Raw genomic sequence first — 17,032 nt, forward strand, 5'->3', positions numbered from 1 at the left:
GAGGATGTTGAATCAATCAAAATGTGCAGTTTTGAGTCCCGGAAAACTTTAATTTGACTCAAAAACAGCGAGTCTGTTTATCACTAAGCATATTTACAAATATGGCCACATTTCAAAAATGGATTCAACATCCTCAATACTCTCCAAAACTATGTGTCCAAATCGGCAAAGCCATCCTTTAGCTATTGTCAATGCAACGCAATTTATGCGAATTGCCCATCATATGCAAGTTAGCATCCGGTCGTCTCTATGTGCTGGGGACCCGTACTGTACATTTCTAACATAACACTTTGGGGTACTCAACATTTCGGGGTTCCCAATAGGACTCTGAGCAGACGGACTATTAAACGGAAAGAGATGAATGAAGACGTTCTTGCACTCTAATCCTCCTGACTGTTGTTTGATCACTGCCGCACTTTAAACTTAGTAAATACACTTCTTTTGGTAAAAAAATGAATACATCTAATTAAGTTACTGCTTTGACGATGCAGGTACAAATGATTTTGAAAAGTAATTGATTTCTTCATCCCCTGTAAAATAACATGTTGTAAAGATGATAATAAACATTTACAAAAATGTGGAATATTTGTGGATGGTTTCTTTAAAGGAATGGGAAAGTTTTGGGATACACTTATTTACTTACCTGCCATTCGTTAGTTAGTTAGGTGAAAAAAAGGATACCACTCTTTGTACGGTATGAAGCTAAAGCTAGCAGCCAGCTTAATATCATCTTAATGAGTCATTGAACTTTCTCAGGGTTTTATGACGTATGTTTCTGATGTTTTACACCTTGAAATCTACGCCTTCAATTTGCAGGTAAGATCGTTTTTTATACGTCTTTCTAAACACATCGATATCCCTGCAGTAGCTTAGCATATTTTAACCATTGCATTTAAAATGTCCACTTCTCTCCGTTTTATTTCACAATTTAAACTGTGACGATAGAGCCCTTACCAATGTTTTACAATTTCAATGTACATGAAGTAACAACGGACACCGGGATTTGTAGTCTTTCTAGTTGCGTATTTTTCATAGTCTTGTATTTCAACAGTTTTACGACAAACTGACTTTTTTGACATGGAAATTATTTTTTAAGATTGACAAACATGTGTGTAATTCGTGGCACAAAAATCAGGTCCCATAGGTCGGAAGTAGATGGGCGGGACTTCGCCTCTCTATTTGATTTAATACATAACTGAATGCCTCTCACATTAAAGTGCCGAAGATGATAGTGAATCATTTCTATTTTATTCTGGGTGGCATCAAAAACATTCTGAAATCTAATTTCCTTTAATATGAAGGAAGCCTGTTCTTTTTGCAATAAATAAGCACATTTTCAAACTTTTCCTTCCACTATAACACTTATCAAATTGGACTCCTTTGTTCTGTGGAATAATTACACTTTTTCAAGCATTCGCAGCTCTTAAAATGACCCATTTCTCCATTGTTGTTGTGTATTAATCCAGACCAATACCAGCACTTATAGTAATATCTCCGTTTATTTACATCAAATGTAAACATTCAATTCTTAACATGAATGTTCGTGTAGTAAAAGGCATGTTTGACTCGTATAAAACACAGAATGTAAACTCTTGGCAACCTTGCTTGTGAATGCTGAGAAGGAAACATGACGAGGGGGGAGATCCTTAAAAATGGAAAACTGTAGTTCCTCCGAGAAAGTGCAGTTTTTTGGCAAATGGGAAAAGTTCTGTGCAGATATTGCAACGACACGATTCTAACTCTGATTTTGGTTCAAATAGAAAAACCTTCTTATATCCTACATCAACTACATTATCACAAAATACATGTATGCAATTCAAGCGGTAATCATGTCTCAAGCTGACACTGATCCTCAATATTTAACTTATTTCTTATCAACCTAGAAATACTGTAAGAACCCCTGCAATTGTGTAGAAAGGCTGGCACAAAAGTCAAGCAATATAGCTTCAAATTCTGGAGAAAGACAGGTAAATGAAACACAATATTTGATAAAGATGCTGGTCATTTACCCTGGCTTGACCCTTCACAGTATCCTACAGCATTACAATACATCAAGTTGCTTTTTTGCCTACACTGTATTCACATTGTGTCACAAAAATATAGAGTCAAAAAGTTATCTGTGGTTACATTACAATACGGTTGAGAGGTTTTTGGTTTGAGGAGCAGCACCAAAAATACTCAAGTTATTATGATGTAATTACTGCATTATTTCACAAAAAAGCAACTTCACATTATAGTACCTCTGACAGTATTACCTGACTGCTTTTAGGTAGGAAACACTTCAAAGTAAGGAACATCGAAACCATAATTAAATGAAGGATTAAAGAAAGATGTAAGGACTCCTTTGAGAAAGATGGAGGTTAAAGGATGAGTCAGTCCCACTGGATACCGAGCTGTTCGCAGCTGACGTCCCACAGCCTCCTCGACGTCTCCTCACTTCTGCCCTGAGGGGCCACGAAAGCAGGGGCGCAGTCACTGTAAAGGGAGGAGAGAGTTATTACGTAATAAAGTGCTGCACGGATTATATAATTCTGTAGTGGACCCTGAAGGCAGCATCTCCTCGTTTCCCTCTGCAAATGCCCCAATGTGATTTTCCATTGCATTTTGGATTTTTGCTGAAAAATAATCTCTCGTTTATGATATTTACATGTTTTGTTCAGCGGGATAATCTCCACATATCAACACCACTTACGATTTCTGAAGTAAAAGGCTTACGTCAGGCTCTAAAGGAACTACAGCACGGTCACATGACTTTACGTCACCACCGCTAAGCTAAAGGTGGCTAATGTTGGGTTATAAAGGAACTACAGGTCGGTCACATGACTTTACGTCACCACCGCTAAGCTAAAGGTTGCTAATGTTGGGCTATAAAGGAACTACAGCACGGTCACATGACTTCACGTCACCACCGCTAAGCTAAAGGCTGCTAATGTTGGGCTATAAAGGAACTACAGCACGGTCACATGACTTCACGTCACCACCGCTAAGCTAAAGGCTGCTAATGTTGGTCTATAAAGGAACTGCAGCACGGTCACATGACTTCACGTCACCACCGCTATGCTAAAGGTTGCTAATGTTGGGCTATAAAGAACTACAGCCCGGTCACATGACTTCACGTCACCACCGCTAAGCTAAAGGTGGCTAATGATGGGCTATAAAGGAACTACAGCACGGTCACATGACTTCACATCACCACCGCTAAGCTAAAGGCGGCTAATGTTGGGCTATAAAGGAACTACAGCACGGTCACATGACTTCACGTCACCACCGCTAAGCTAAAGGCGGCTACTGTTGGGCTATAAAGGAACTACAGCACGGTCACATGACTTCACGTCACCACCGCTAAGCTAAAGGCGGCTAATGTTGGGCTATAAAGGAACTACAGCACGGTCACATGACTTCACGTCACCACCGCTAAGCTAAAGGCGGCTAATGTTGGGCTATAAAGGAACTACAGCACGGTCACATGACTTCACGTCACCACCGCTAAGCTAAAGGCTGCTAATGTTGGGCTATAAAGGAACTGCAGCACGGTCACATGACTTCACGTCACCACCGCTAAGCTAAAGGCGGCTAATGATGGGCTATAAAGGAACTGCAGCACGGTCACATGACTTCACGTCACCACCGCTAAGCTAAAGGCTGCTAATGTTGGGCTATAAAGGAACTGCAGCACGGTCACATGACTTCACGTCACCACCGCTAAGCTAAAGGCTGCTAATGTTGGGCTATAAAGGAACTACAGCACGGTCACATGACTTCACGTCACCACCGCTAAGCTAAAGGCGGCTAATGTTGGGCTATAAACCAAACCAAGATTTTCAGATTTTACTACAAATGTATATCGATTCCAAATATCTAATAATCGGTATCGGTATCGGCCTTGAAAAAGCCGTATCGGTCGATCCCTACTGTGTGTACCTGAAGTGTTTCCCAGAGATGGAGTGCAGCTCGTCGGCGATGGCGCAGTAGATGCTCGTCTGCGCTCCTTCCCGCGGCGTCTTGAGGAACGTGGAGAAGACGGAGAAGAATATCGTCATGAGGGTCGAGTGCCGGGTCAGGTCAGAGTTCACCGTGCCCGGGTGCACGGAGTTCACCGTCACATTAGTATCTGGGAGGAAGAAAAACACAAACAACAAGTTGTGGGTCTCTTTCTAAACAACAGTCATCACTGTTATGACTTAGCTTGCCTCTTTGTCCACGTGTTGTGTGTTTGTTAAAGGACACATGTTGATGTAGAAGAGACATGGAGAAGAGGGGACACATGTTGATGTAGAAGAGACATGAAGAAGAGGGGACACATGTTGATGTAGAAGAGACATGGAGAAGAGGGGACACATGTTGATGAAGAAGAGACATGAACAAGAGGGGACACATGTTGATGTAGAAGAGACATGAAGAAGAGGGGACACATGTTGATGTAGAAGAGACATGAAGAAGAGGGGACACATGTTGATGTAGAAGAGACATGAAGAAGAGGGGACACATGTTGATGTAGAAGAGACATGAAGAAGAGGGGACACATGGTGATGTAGAAGAGACATGAAGAAGAGGGGACACATGTTGATGTAGAAGAGACATGGAGAAGAGGGGACACATGTTGATGTAGAAGAGACATGGAGAAGAGGGGACACATGTTGATGTAGAAGAGACATGGAGAAGAGGGGACACATGTTGATGTAGAAGAGACATGGAGAAGAGGGGACACATGTGGATGTAGAAGAGACGTGGAGAAGAGGGGACACATGTTGATGTAGAAGAGACATGGAGAAGAGGGGACACATGTGGATGTAGAAGAGACATGGAGAAGAGGGGACACATGTTGATGTAGAAGAGACATGGAGAAGAGGGGACACATGTTGATGTAGAAGAGACATGGAGAAGAGGGGACACATGTTGATGTAGAAGAGACATGAAGAAGAGGGGACACATGTTGATGTAGAAGAGACATGGAGAAGAGGGGACACATGTTGATGTAGAAGAGACATGGAGAAGAGGGGACACATGTGGATGTAGAAGAGACGTGGAGAAGAGGGGACACATGTTGATGTAGAAGAGACATGGAGAAGAGGGGACACATGTGGATGTAGAAGAGACATGGAGAAGAGGGGACACATGTTGATGTAGAAGAGACATGGAGAAGAGGGGACACATGTTGATGTAGAAGAGACATGGAGAAGAGGGGACACATGTTGATGTAGAAGAGACATGAAGAAGAGGGGACACATGTTGATGTAGAAGAGACATGGAGAAGAGGGGACACATGTTGATGTAGAAGAGACATGGAGAAGAGGGGACACATGTTGATGTAGAAGAGACATGGAGAAGAGGGGACACATGTGGATGTAGAAGAGACGTGAAGAAGAGGAGACACATGTTGATGTAGAAGAGACATGAAGAAGAGGGGACACATGTTGATGTAGAAGAGACATGGAGAAGAGGGGACACATGTTGATGTAGAAGAGACATGGAGAAGAGGGGACACATGTTGATGTAGAAGAGACATGGAGAAGAGGGGACACATGTTGATATAGAAGAGACATGGAGAAGAGGGGACACATGTTGATGTAGAAGAGACGTGAAGAAGAGGGGAAACATGTTGATGTAGAAGAGACATGAAGAAGAGGGGACACATGTTGATGTAGAAGAGACATGAAGAAGAGGGGACACATGTTGATGAAGAAGAGACATGAACAAGAGGGGACACATGTTGATGTAGAAGAGACATGAAGAAGAGGGGACACATGTTGATGTAGAAGAGACATGAAGAAGAGGGGACACATGTTGATGTAGAAGAGACATGAAGAAGAGGGGACACATGTTGATGTAGAAGAGACATGGGGAAGAGGGGACACATGTTGATGTAGAAGAGACGTGAAGAAGAGGGGAAACATGTTGATGTAGAAGAGACGTGAAGAAGAGGGGACACATGTTGATGTAGAAGAGACATGGAGAAGAGGGGACACATGTTGATGTAGAAGAGACATGGAGAAGAGGGGACACATGTTGATGTAGAAGAGACATGGAGAAGAGGGGACACATGTTGATGTAGAAGAGACATGGAGAAGAGGGGACACATGTGGATGTAGAAGAGACGTGAAGAAGAGGAGACACATGTTGATGTAGAAGAGACGTGAAGAAGAAGGGACACATGTTGATGTAGAAGAGACATGGAGAAGAGGGGACACATGTTGATGTAGAAGAGACATGAAGAAGAGGGGACACATGTTGATGTAGAAGAGACATGGAGAAGAGGGGACACATGTTGATGTAGAAGAGACATGAAGAAGAGGGGACACATGTTGATGTAGAAGAGACATGGAGAAGAGGGGACACATGTTGATGTAGAAGAGACATGGAGAAGAGGGGACACAAGTTGATGTAGAAGAGACATGGAGAAGAGGGGACACATGTTGATGTAGAAGAGACATGAAGAAGAGGGGACACATGTTGATGTAGAAGAGACATGAAGAAGAGGGGACACATGTTGATGATGAAGAAGAGACATGAACAAGAGGGGACACATGTTGATGATGAAGAAGAGACATGAACAAGAGGGGACACATGTTGATGTAGAAGAGACATGAAGAAGAGGGGACACATGTTGATGTAGAAGAGACATGAAGAAGAGGGGACACATGTTGATGTAGAAGAGACATGAAGAAGAGGGGACACATGTTGATGTAGAAGAGACATGAAGAAGAGGGGACACATGTTGATGTAGAAGAGACATGGAGAAGAGGGGACACATGTTGATGTAGAAGAGACGTGGAGAAGAGAGGACACATGTTGATGTAGAAGAGACGTGAAGAAGAGGGGACACATGTTGATGTAGAAGAGACATGGAGAAGAGGGGACACATGTTGATGTAGAAGAGACATGGAGAAGAGGGGACACATGTTGATGTAGAAGAGACATGGAGAAGAGGGGAAACATGTGGATGTAGAAGAGACGTGAAGAAGAGGAGACACATGTGGATGTAGAAGAGACATGGAGAAGAGGGGACACATGTTGATGTAGAAGAGACATGGAGAAGAGGGGAAACATGTGGATGTAGAAGAGACGTGAAGAAGAGGAGACACATGTGGATGTAGAAGAGACATGAAGAAGAGGGGACACATGTTGATGTAGAAGAGACATGAAGAAGAGGGGACACATGTTGATGTAGAAGAGACATGAAGAAGAGGGGACACATGTTGATGTAGAGGAGACATGAAGAAGAGGGAACACATGTTGATGTAGAAGAGACATGAAGAAGAGGGGACACATGTTGATGTAGAGGAGACATGAAGAAGAGGGGACACATGTTGATGTAGAAGAGACATGAAGAAGAGGGGACACATGTTGATGTAGAAGAGACATGAAGAAGAGGGGACACATGTTGATGTAGAAGAGACATGGAGAAGAGGGGACACATGTTGATGTAGAAGAGACATGGAGAAGAGGGGACACATGTTGATGTAGAAGAGACATGAAGAAGAGGGGACACATGTTGATGTAGAAGAGACATGAAGAAGAGGGGACACATGTTGATGTAGAAGAGACAGGAAAACGTGGATTTTGCATAATAGGTGACCTTTAATACAAACATATTATGTGTGTGTGTGTGTGTGTGTGTGTGTGTGTGTGTGTGTGTGTGTGTGTGTGTGTGTGTGTGTGTGTGTGTGTGTGTGTGTGTACCTTTGAGTCTGCGTGACAGCTCTCTGGAGAACAGCACGTTAGCCAGCTTGCTCTGGCAGTATGCTAACCCGCTGTTGTAGCTGCCCTGGCTGTGAAGGTCGTGGAAACGGATCCAGCCGAAGTTGTGAGCGAGAGACGAGACGACCACGATCCGAGCGGGAGCGCTGCGCTTCAGCAGACCAATCAGCAGCGACGCCAACAGGAAGTGCCCTGACACAGGTAACACACACACACTTTAATACCATCAGTAAATACAAGACTCTAACCGTCAAATTCTCTTGATAAATTGAATTTATGTATTAATATTATTCTGGGTAAGTAAAAGATGCTGAAGTGAAAAACGACTTTTAATTGTAAATTGATTAACTTTTAAGGAAGACTAAAGCTGCCATTTTAATACATAATTAAATTCCATCATCATTAAATAAATGTGCAAGCTAATTAAGTTAATGAGGATATGAATAGTGAAAAAAGATATAAAATAATACGGAAATAAAAAACTTAAATAAATTTAAAGAATACATTGGAAAATAAATAAAATACTTTATTGTCAAATAAATATATGGATTTTTACTAATGCTGTCAAAATTATCGCGTTAATGGCGGTAATTAATTTTTTGAATTAGTTGCGTTAAAATATTTAACGCATTTAACGCATGCGCAGAATGGCCCGCCCCATACATCCCACCAGTGGCAGGCAGCGCCAGGGTATGGCTGGAGTAGGCTACAGCCATACCAAGAAATGGCTTAGCCCCACCATGAAAAATGATGTTAAAGTAAGCAAAATAAAGTCCGCCAACTCGCGCGGAGTAAATTGCACAGACAGCAGTTAGTAAGATTGATTTCAGCAGCCACTTGTCTGGAAATACCGAAGACTAGAAACGGTTTTGAAAACTTTTGTCACGTAGTGGTTCGTCTTCTCAATAGAACATCTTTGATAATGTCTTCTGGCCAATCAGAATCAAGATAACGGCGTGGTGTTGTTGCAGGAAGGCCCGACGGAGAATACTTTTGCTGCAGTACATCTCTTCTCTATACATCGATACAACATTGATAGAAATCAAAACACGTGATGAAATAAGACCCCACGGTTTGATGATTGATAGGTGTGTGGGCTGTCTTTCATTTTGACACGCAGAACAATGTTATAATAAACGTATATTAAAATGGATATATCCGCCTTCTTTCATTTATCTTTCCATTCCCACAACAATATACATAAAGAAATGGCATATTTTGGACATAGTTCGAATGGTGATTAATCTGATTAATACATTTTTAAACTGTGATTAATCTGATTAAAAATTGTAATCGTTTGACAGCCCTAATTTATACATTTTCTATTTCTGTGCATATTTATTTACTTTCAAATTAACTTTCACATTCCTTAATTATAGAGAAAACTAATCAATTTATTTCATAAAAAACAGAGGCACAATGTGAACAAATTGCCATTTCAACGGTAACAATTCTGAAGATTAATATTTGGTTGTTGTGTTTAGGACTAAAGTTGGTTAAGTAAATGTTAGTGGGAAATAATATTAATATATAATATATTGATGCCAGTTTTTTCATATTTTTCCACTATGGAAATCAGAGAAACCTTTTTAAATTGAAACACAGAGGTTACATTTAACAGGGTTCATACACTTTTTCACCAATGATTTTCCATGACTTTTCCATGACTTCTCAATGACCTTTACCTCATTTTCCATGACCAAAAAAAAATTCCCACTGAAAATGGTTTATTTTAACATGGAACAGGAAAATAAGGTCTGCATATGAAACATGTGGTGCCTATCTAAAACAAATCAAATAGTAGGCTTACTAGCTTCTACACGCTAAAGCAACTGTAGTCAGGGAGGCTGGTATGAAAAAGGTGGCAAGGACCCGACCCCTGACCCCTTGAAAGCAGCAGTGTCAATAATAACAGAAACGCCAAAGAGTCACATCTCATAGAAATATATAAAAGCATTTATTTTAATTGTGTAGCAGTCAGGTTATAATTCTGGCAGCACTGTTGAGCATTTTGAAAATGTATTGTCATGCCTGTGCAAGGCTTAGTCTTTCTATCTTTATAGCCACTGGTGTAAAGTAACTAAGTTCATAAACTCAACAAGTACTATGCGTGGGTACAATGTTGAGATACTTGTACTTTATTTAAGTATTTCAATGTTTTGCTACTTTGTACTTCTACTCCTCTACAGTTCAGAGGTACATGGTGTACTTCTACTCCTCTACAGTTCAGAGGTACATGGTGTACTTCTACTCCTCTACAGTTCAGAGGTACATGGTGTACTTCTACTCCACTACAGTTCAGAGGTACATGGTGTACTTCTACTCCTCTACAGTTCAGAGGTACATGGTGTACTTCTACTCCTCTACAGTTCAGAGGTACATGGTGTACTTCTACTCCACTACAGTTCAGAGGTACATGGTGTACTTCTACTCCTCTACAGTTCAGAGGTACATGGTGTACTCCTACTCCACTACAGTTCAGAGGTACATGGTGTACTTCTACTCCTCTACAGTTCAGAAGTACATGGTGTACTTCTACTCCTCTACAGTTCAGAGGTACATGGTGTACTTCTACTCCTCTACAGTTCAGAGGTACATGGTGTACTTCTACTCCTCTACAGTTCAGAGGTACATGGTGTACTTCTACTCCACTACAGTTCAGAGGTACATGGTGTACTTCTACTCCTCTACAGTTCAGAGGTACATGGTGTACTTTTCCTCCACTACATGTATTTAATACCTTTAGTTACTCTACAGATGTGGATGAATGATGGTAAATCTAATCAAGTGTTGAATCAGACTTTAGTTCCACCTGGAGTAAATCCACCAGCTACCCTTCAGTCTACAAAGCCATTCAGACTAGCTGCACCTTTACCAGCTTTGAGAACACTTTCATGATCAATCATTATAAAACATATCATATATATTATTCTGAAATGGACCAATCTGCACAACGACTACTTTTACTGTCGCTACTTTACTTTCACTATATTTTGATGATAATACTTTTCTACTTTCACTTGAGGAACATTTTGAATGCAGGACTTCTACTGTAACAGAGTATTCCTACACTCTGGTACTTCTACTTTTACTCAAGTACAAGATCTGAGTACTTCTACTTTTACTACATGATCAGAGTACTTCTACTTTTACTCAAGTACAATACCTGAGTACTTCTACTTTTACTCAAGTACAAGACCTGAGTACTTCTACTTTTACTCAAGTACAACATCTGAGTACTATACTTTTATTAAGTACAAGATCTGAGTACTTCCACTTCTACTAAAGTACAAGATCTGAGTACTTTAACTCAAGTACAAGACCTGAGTACTTCTACTTTTACTCAAGTAAAAAACCTGAGTACTTCTACTTTTACTCAAGTACAAGATCTGAGTACTTCTACTTTTACTCTAGCACAATATCTATACTTGTACCACCTCTGTTTATAGCCTATGAAAAAAACTATTAGAAAACGAAGGCTAAAGCTAACGATAGCAGATAGTGACAATGTATGCTAGCTAGCTAGCTCAACGATTCCTTAAATGATATTGTGACAGAAAAACATTTCAGTTCACATCACGCTCTGCCGCTCTGCTCTGAACACCTGAACGGCCCGTTCTAACAGCTGTTCACCAGCGGAGCAGTCTGTGCCACAGTGACTCCGCACAGTTAAAGAACGCACCGTAGATAATGTAGCTGACCGCCATACCGGAGCAGCAGAGTTCATCCGACAGGCAGGAAGACTCGAGCACACAGCTCGCGCTTCATATATTAAAAAATAACACCATGCGCGTCATGATGGCACATAACAGTTCGCGACCGCAGATTATTTTGGCGATTAGATAAAATGTAAATTATATTTGACGCAACTTTAGTTACATTTCCATGACTTTTCCAAAACTTTGGGATACACATCGTTTTCCATAACTTTTCCAGGTCCTGGAATTTGCATTTTGAATTTCCATGACTTTTCCAGGTTTTCAATGACCGTACGAACCCTGATTTAATTTCTCACCTAAATGATTGACTCCGATGTGCATCTCGAAGCCATCGATGGTCTTTGTGTACGGGCACATCATCACCCCCGCGTTGTTGATGAGGATATGGAGCTGGTTGACCTCTGCAGAAGAGAACATCACATACATTAAACAGGTGATCAAATAAAAACAAAGCGGTGCTCTGTATGTAGACGTCACTCTGTATGTAGACGTCACTCTGTATGTAGACGTTGTCAAAGAATATTTCTGTCTTTACTCCTAGACATATTTAACCTATTCTGTGTGTTGACATTTACGACCATCCCTGCTTCTAATGTCCCGTAAGGAATGTGATAATGGAGTCGTACGTTGATACCAGGTTTTATGGCCTGACCTAGCGGGCACAGGGGGGTTTACGACTGTGAGAACGCTGGCTTCAAAACACCACAGATGTGAGAGATATCTCCTGTGTCTCCAGATGTGTACACCCATCCCTAATATGTGGATTTGACTCTCTGTAAACTAGTTAAAGGGTTCTACCAAGATGCGAGGCTGATCACATTTGACATGGCAACCCACCCATGCAGTCAGAACCTGTGACTGTGTGACTTGTGATGTGAATTTCTCCGGCCGATGCTTGTATTAAATATCAGTGTTTGACATCAGAACTCCTGCTCGTCCTGTGTCTCCTTCATGAGTCGGTGACTCCTACTGCATTGCTACACAGAAGTTTCCTCCACAGACGTCACTCTGTATGTAGACGTCACTCTGTATGTAGACGTCACTCTGTATGTAGATGTGACTCTGCTCACCTGCAAGGAACTTCTGAGCGAAGGCCCGTATGGAGCAGGTGTCGGCGAGGTCGAGCTGCCGCACCTCCACCTGAGCGTGAGCACACGATGCTCTGATGCTGTCTGCTGACTCCTCCCCTTTATCTATGTCTCTGCAGGCCATGATCACACGAGCTCCTGCAGGGGGAACAAGAGAAGCTAAACTATGAACACAGAAGCTGCATTAATACAGAGAAGAGAGGAGGAAAGAGGGAGGGGCTTGTGCTGGAGCAGGAAGACATTTATTTAATTTATTAGGGTGTCTATAAGGATTTAAAGGTCACCTATCATGCTATTTTTAGGCAATAGCAGAGGTCTCAGATATATAAAAATATATAAAAAACATGTCTATGAAGTGTTTTGCTCAAAATAGCAAATAGATCACCCATTCTAGCCATGCCTCATATCCCTCTGTTTCACTTCCTGTTTCTAAAGTGCTGATTTGGGGATAAAGCTTTAAAAAAAGAAATATTGATAAAAAAAAAGGAGGGGTCTGAGCTCATGCGGGACCCGTCAGCTACCGTCTAAACTAAATGCTGCCGTGATGAAACGCCATATCATGGATCATCAAGGATTCTCTCTGAAACAGTCTGGAGCTCAAAGGCTTTCTCTCTTGCCGGTTACACCACAAGGTGAGTTCCTTTCTACTTCCTGCTTCTTCACACACATGCTCTCCAGTACAGGTTAGCTCTGAGTGTTAGCGATGCTAATGTGAACACCGACCATATTACGTCCAAAGCAGTCGGGCATTGTTTCTGATAGCAACGTTTCTGATTGGGCCGTGGGTCCACATTTCAGATATTACGTCATATCGGACGCAAATCTGGATCAGCTCCGTTGTTCCCCGTTTTTAGAGATTTGGGTACGGAGGAAAAGAGAGAGGGTTTTATTTTCTGACGCTGCGTGAGTTCCCCGACACACCGGGGACACATGTTGATGTAGAGAAGACATCACAAAGTGCATTTTGCATGATAGGTCCCCTTTAAAGAGGAAATTGAAATCACATTCAGTTCATCTCTAATTATTTATTTACGTGTATATATTTCCCCCATCTGTTGGCTTCTTATTGTTTTTTTGTTGTTTTTTTAAAGATGTTTTTGTTTATTTTTCTGGTTTTGTTTTTTAACTGGATTTTATGCAGAAAAAAAATTAATGCAGGAAATTATTTTTTCAGACTTAATCAGCGTGTCAGTTTTATTACCAAGTAGATGTACACATATGAGGAATTTGCTTTGGGATATGTGGTGCATACAAAGACACAGAAAGAAGAATACGTAGCAAAACAAAATTAAATTAAAATAGGTCTGTTATGACAGCTATTTAAAAGAACTATTTTAAGACTATAATATATACTGTATTTAAACCCACATCTTATGGCACTTCTAAATCAAAGCATTACTGTTATACCATGGCAAGGTCAACCAAGGACTACCAAGTCTAATACTGGGTTTTAGGATGTTCGGCTAAAGCAAACACACTGACTTTGTTTTAAATATCATTGCAAATCTACCAAATAAGCCCAAATATATACATTAATAGGTAAACAAAAAAATAAACTTGAAAATAACTTAATATGATAATTAATTAATTCATATATAAAAGATAATTGGATCATTTAAAAACAATTTTCAATTTCTAGACTCATGTATTTATTTCCAAATGTAACAATTTGATATTGGGGGCTTTCAATTCTACATGTTTTTATTTTTATTTATCTATTTTCCTATTTTTAAATTAATAAACGTAATGACACCTCACCGAATGTATAAATATGGAAATAAATATAGTAAAAAAAATTAAGGAATATGTTAAAAAATAATTGGGCTAATATTTATTTTTCAATTTCTGTGCTTATGTATTTGTTTTCAAGTAAATTGTATTTCTATTTTTATCTATTCCTTTTTATAATAATGGCAAAAATATGATGTTGTTTTTTTTGTAGATATAATAAATCACCTCTCACTGCGAGTTCCAGGGCCGTCTCCTTCCCGATGCCGGTGTTTGCCCCCGTGATGAGCACCGTCTTCCCCTCCAGAGAGACGGGGGACCGGCACACTCCTCCAGCCGCATACTTCCTGTTGACCAGAGGAGGAAGTATATAAATATATATCCTTTAAATACACCACACTGTGAAAACACTCTGATAAAGTCATGCATTGATAATGGTATCAAAGTAAAAGTATGTGAGTGTAGTCGGGGAAATGCACTTAATGAAAGGAAAGGTACTGAATGCATTACATTGACCTTATATCATGGGATTATTAGTAACCATGCATTAAAGGAAAGCAGGATTTACTGTTGTTCGAGGTGGAGCTCATTTTAACTTTTTGTGTTTCAGGCTGCAACAATTTCTTATATTTTTATAATGGATGAATGTGCTGCTCACATTGGGTTGGGTTTATCAAAATTCAGGGAATAGTGAGAAATGCTGTTGAAATTACCCAAAAGTGACACCTTCACAATGCTCGTTTTGTCCAACCAACAGTCCAGACCTCAAAGATTATTAAACAGAAAATTACATAATTAAAAAGGAAAAATCAGCAAATCCTCACATTTAAGAATTCGGAACCATGACATGTTTTTGCAAGAAAAATGACTTAGGGTTGTATGTCTGGAAGAGCCAAATAATAAAATGTTCATATCATATTTATTATTTTAAATAGGGATTTGTTGAATTAAGTAAAATTGTATCATACCAGATTTTAATATCATATAATTTATTATTAGTGCTGGGCGGTATACCGCTTCATACCGAATACCGTGAACTTTAAACCCTACGATATGAAATTTTCATATACCGTGAAAAATGGCAAAGTGTGCTCGAGCGGTGCGACAGTGAAAAGCGTCCCCTGGTGACTCCTTTCACTGCTGCACTGCTGAAATGCATGCAGTTTCAGGGAAGGGTGGATTTGTTTACATTTTCCAACAGTGCTTTTGTTGTTATGTGGTACTCAACATTACATTTTGCAGCTGATCAGGTGTTTTTTGTGGGGCCAAAATGTATAAAATGTAAATACATTTCGGATCATTGAAAAGTAAATAAATACCGTGATATCGTTATAATTTGGAGAAATACCGTCATATGAGTTTTATGACATACCGCCCAGCCCTATTTATTATCATACAAAATAGTGGCCATAGTTAGTCGATTAATCAATACCTTAACTGTGCTTTTTTGGGACCTTTTGTGTGCAAAAGTGTACATTTGGAAAGCTGAATTTAGCATATAAAAATAAAGCACATTAGGGTTAGGTCATAATTCAATAGCGATCCCTTTCATGGAAACGTATAATGGTCGTAATCAGAGGTGGTAGAGGTACTTTGATGTTATACTTGAGTAAAAGTAGAAGTACTCAGATCTTGTACTTAAATAAAAGGACAAGTACCACAGTGTAGGACTACTCTGTTACAAAAAAGTCCTGCATTCAAAATGTTACTCAAGCAAAAGTACAAAAGTATTATCATAAATCAAATATATATATATAATATACTTAAAGTAGTAAAAGTAGAATCATTATTTAGTTCCACCACTGCTGTTAATACACAGTAACACATGGTGTGGAAATTATATAAGAGAAGTCAGACAGCTCCATGTGACTGACTAGCAGCCTCTTCTGAAGCCATGAGTTACTGTGTCCTCATTATTATGGGACATATGGACGTCCTTTCTTAATTATTCACAGAGGCAAACTTGGAACCTGAACACACACACACACACACACACACACACACACACACACACACACACACACACACACACACACACACACACACACACACACACACACACACACACACACACACACACACACACACCACACACACACACACACACACACTCGGCGTCAGGTCGTACGACCCACGCCACCGTGCAGCAGAAACCAATGGCTCTGCAGGAGTACGAGCTCTCCCAGAAAACTCCTCCTACACTCAGCCTGCTGATAGGCCTGACTCTGTGCACAGTTAAAAAACTACCATCATTCTATTTCATTGATTTTCCTCCAACAATATCAGCCAGCATCGTGTGAAATGTAAAAAATCCTCAAAAATGGCGAGGGCACAGTGTTTTATGTAATGTCACCTCATCGATATGATTACATCAGTGCAATGCAAAGCCCTGAGTGCATCCGTGCTATGTGTGTTTCAATAAATGGATTTAAATGAGAATGCACGAGTGGTTTAATTGCATTCTTACCTTATGTGTGGAGCAAATAAAATGACCAGTAGCGTCACCACTCCGAGCCCCGCGACTATCACTAAAAGCACCATCATAGCACGGATACCTTCCTGTCTCCTCCGCGGCTCTGTGGGCTGAACAGCTGATGTCAAAGCAGAGAGGGTCAAAGAGCCACCGCGAACTGCATCATGGGATTGTAGTTTTTATTTTTTATTAGAATATATATAGATTTCAATTTACTATAGGATGTATTATAAATTAAACCATTCAAGAGGGAAAACTATGTTGACTATAAATGAAATACATACGTGGATAATGAAAAAAGTAAAGCAAAGATTATATATATATAT

At 40.2% G+C, this 17,032-nt stretch overlaps 1 protein-coding gene across 2 annotated transcripts; it reads right to left on the reverse strand.

Annotated features, from left to right (window-relative positions):
• Positions 1–1,480: 1,480 nt before the first annotated feature.
• Positions 1,481–16,830, reverse strand: rdh12 (retinol dehydrogenase 12). 2 transcript variants are annotated; one of them, XM_034078559.1, is made up of 8 exons: positions 16,701–16,830; positions 14,947–14,997; positions 14,462–14,580; positions 12,488–12,643; positions 11,714–11,818; positions 7,681–7,890; positions 3,922–4,111; positions 1,481–2,475 (listed from the first exon to the last, which is right to left on the reverse strand). In XM_034078559.1, exons 1-8 carry the CDS (start codon positions 16,775–16,777, stop codon positions 2,373–2,375), a joined length of 1,011 nt encoding a protein of 336 aa, XP_033934450.1. In that variant the 5' UTR covers positions 16,778–16,830; the 3' UTR covers positions 1,481–2,372. The 2 variants fall into 2 exon arrangements, with proteins under 2 accessions (XP_033934450.1, XP_033934451.1); XM_034078560.1 differs by lacking the exon at positions 14,947–14,997.
• Positions 16,831–17,032: the final 202 nt, after the last annotated feature.

Source organism: Pseudochaenichthys georgianus, unplaced genomic scaffold (assembly GCF_902827115.2).
Source record: "Pseudochaenichthys georgianus unplaced genomic scaffold, fPseGeo1.2 scaffold_444_arrow_ctg1, whole genome shotgun sequence".
Lineage (NCBI taxonomy): Eukaryota > Metazoa > Chordata > Actinopteri > Perciformes > Channichthyidae > Pseudochaenichthys > Pseudochaenichthys georgianus.

Excerpts from the sequence above, each read along its gene's own strand:
- rdh12 (XM_034078559.1), bottom strand. The coding sequence starts at position 16,777 with ATGATGGTGCTTTTAGTGATAGTCGCGGGGCTCGGAGTGGTGACGCTA. Across the intron at positions 7,891-11,713 it reads CATCGGAGTCAATCATTTAG|GGCACTTCCTGTTGGCGTCG; the intron begins GTGAGAAATTAA and ends TACCTGTGTCAG. Across the intron at positions 2,476-3,921 it reads ATCTCTGGGAAACACTTCAG|TGACTGCGCCCCTGCTTTCG; the intron begins GTACACACAGTA and ends CTCCCTTTACAG.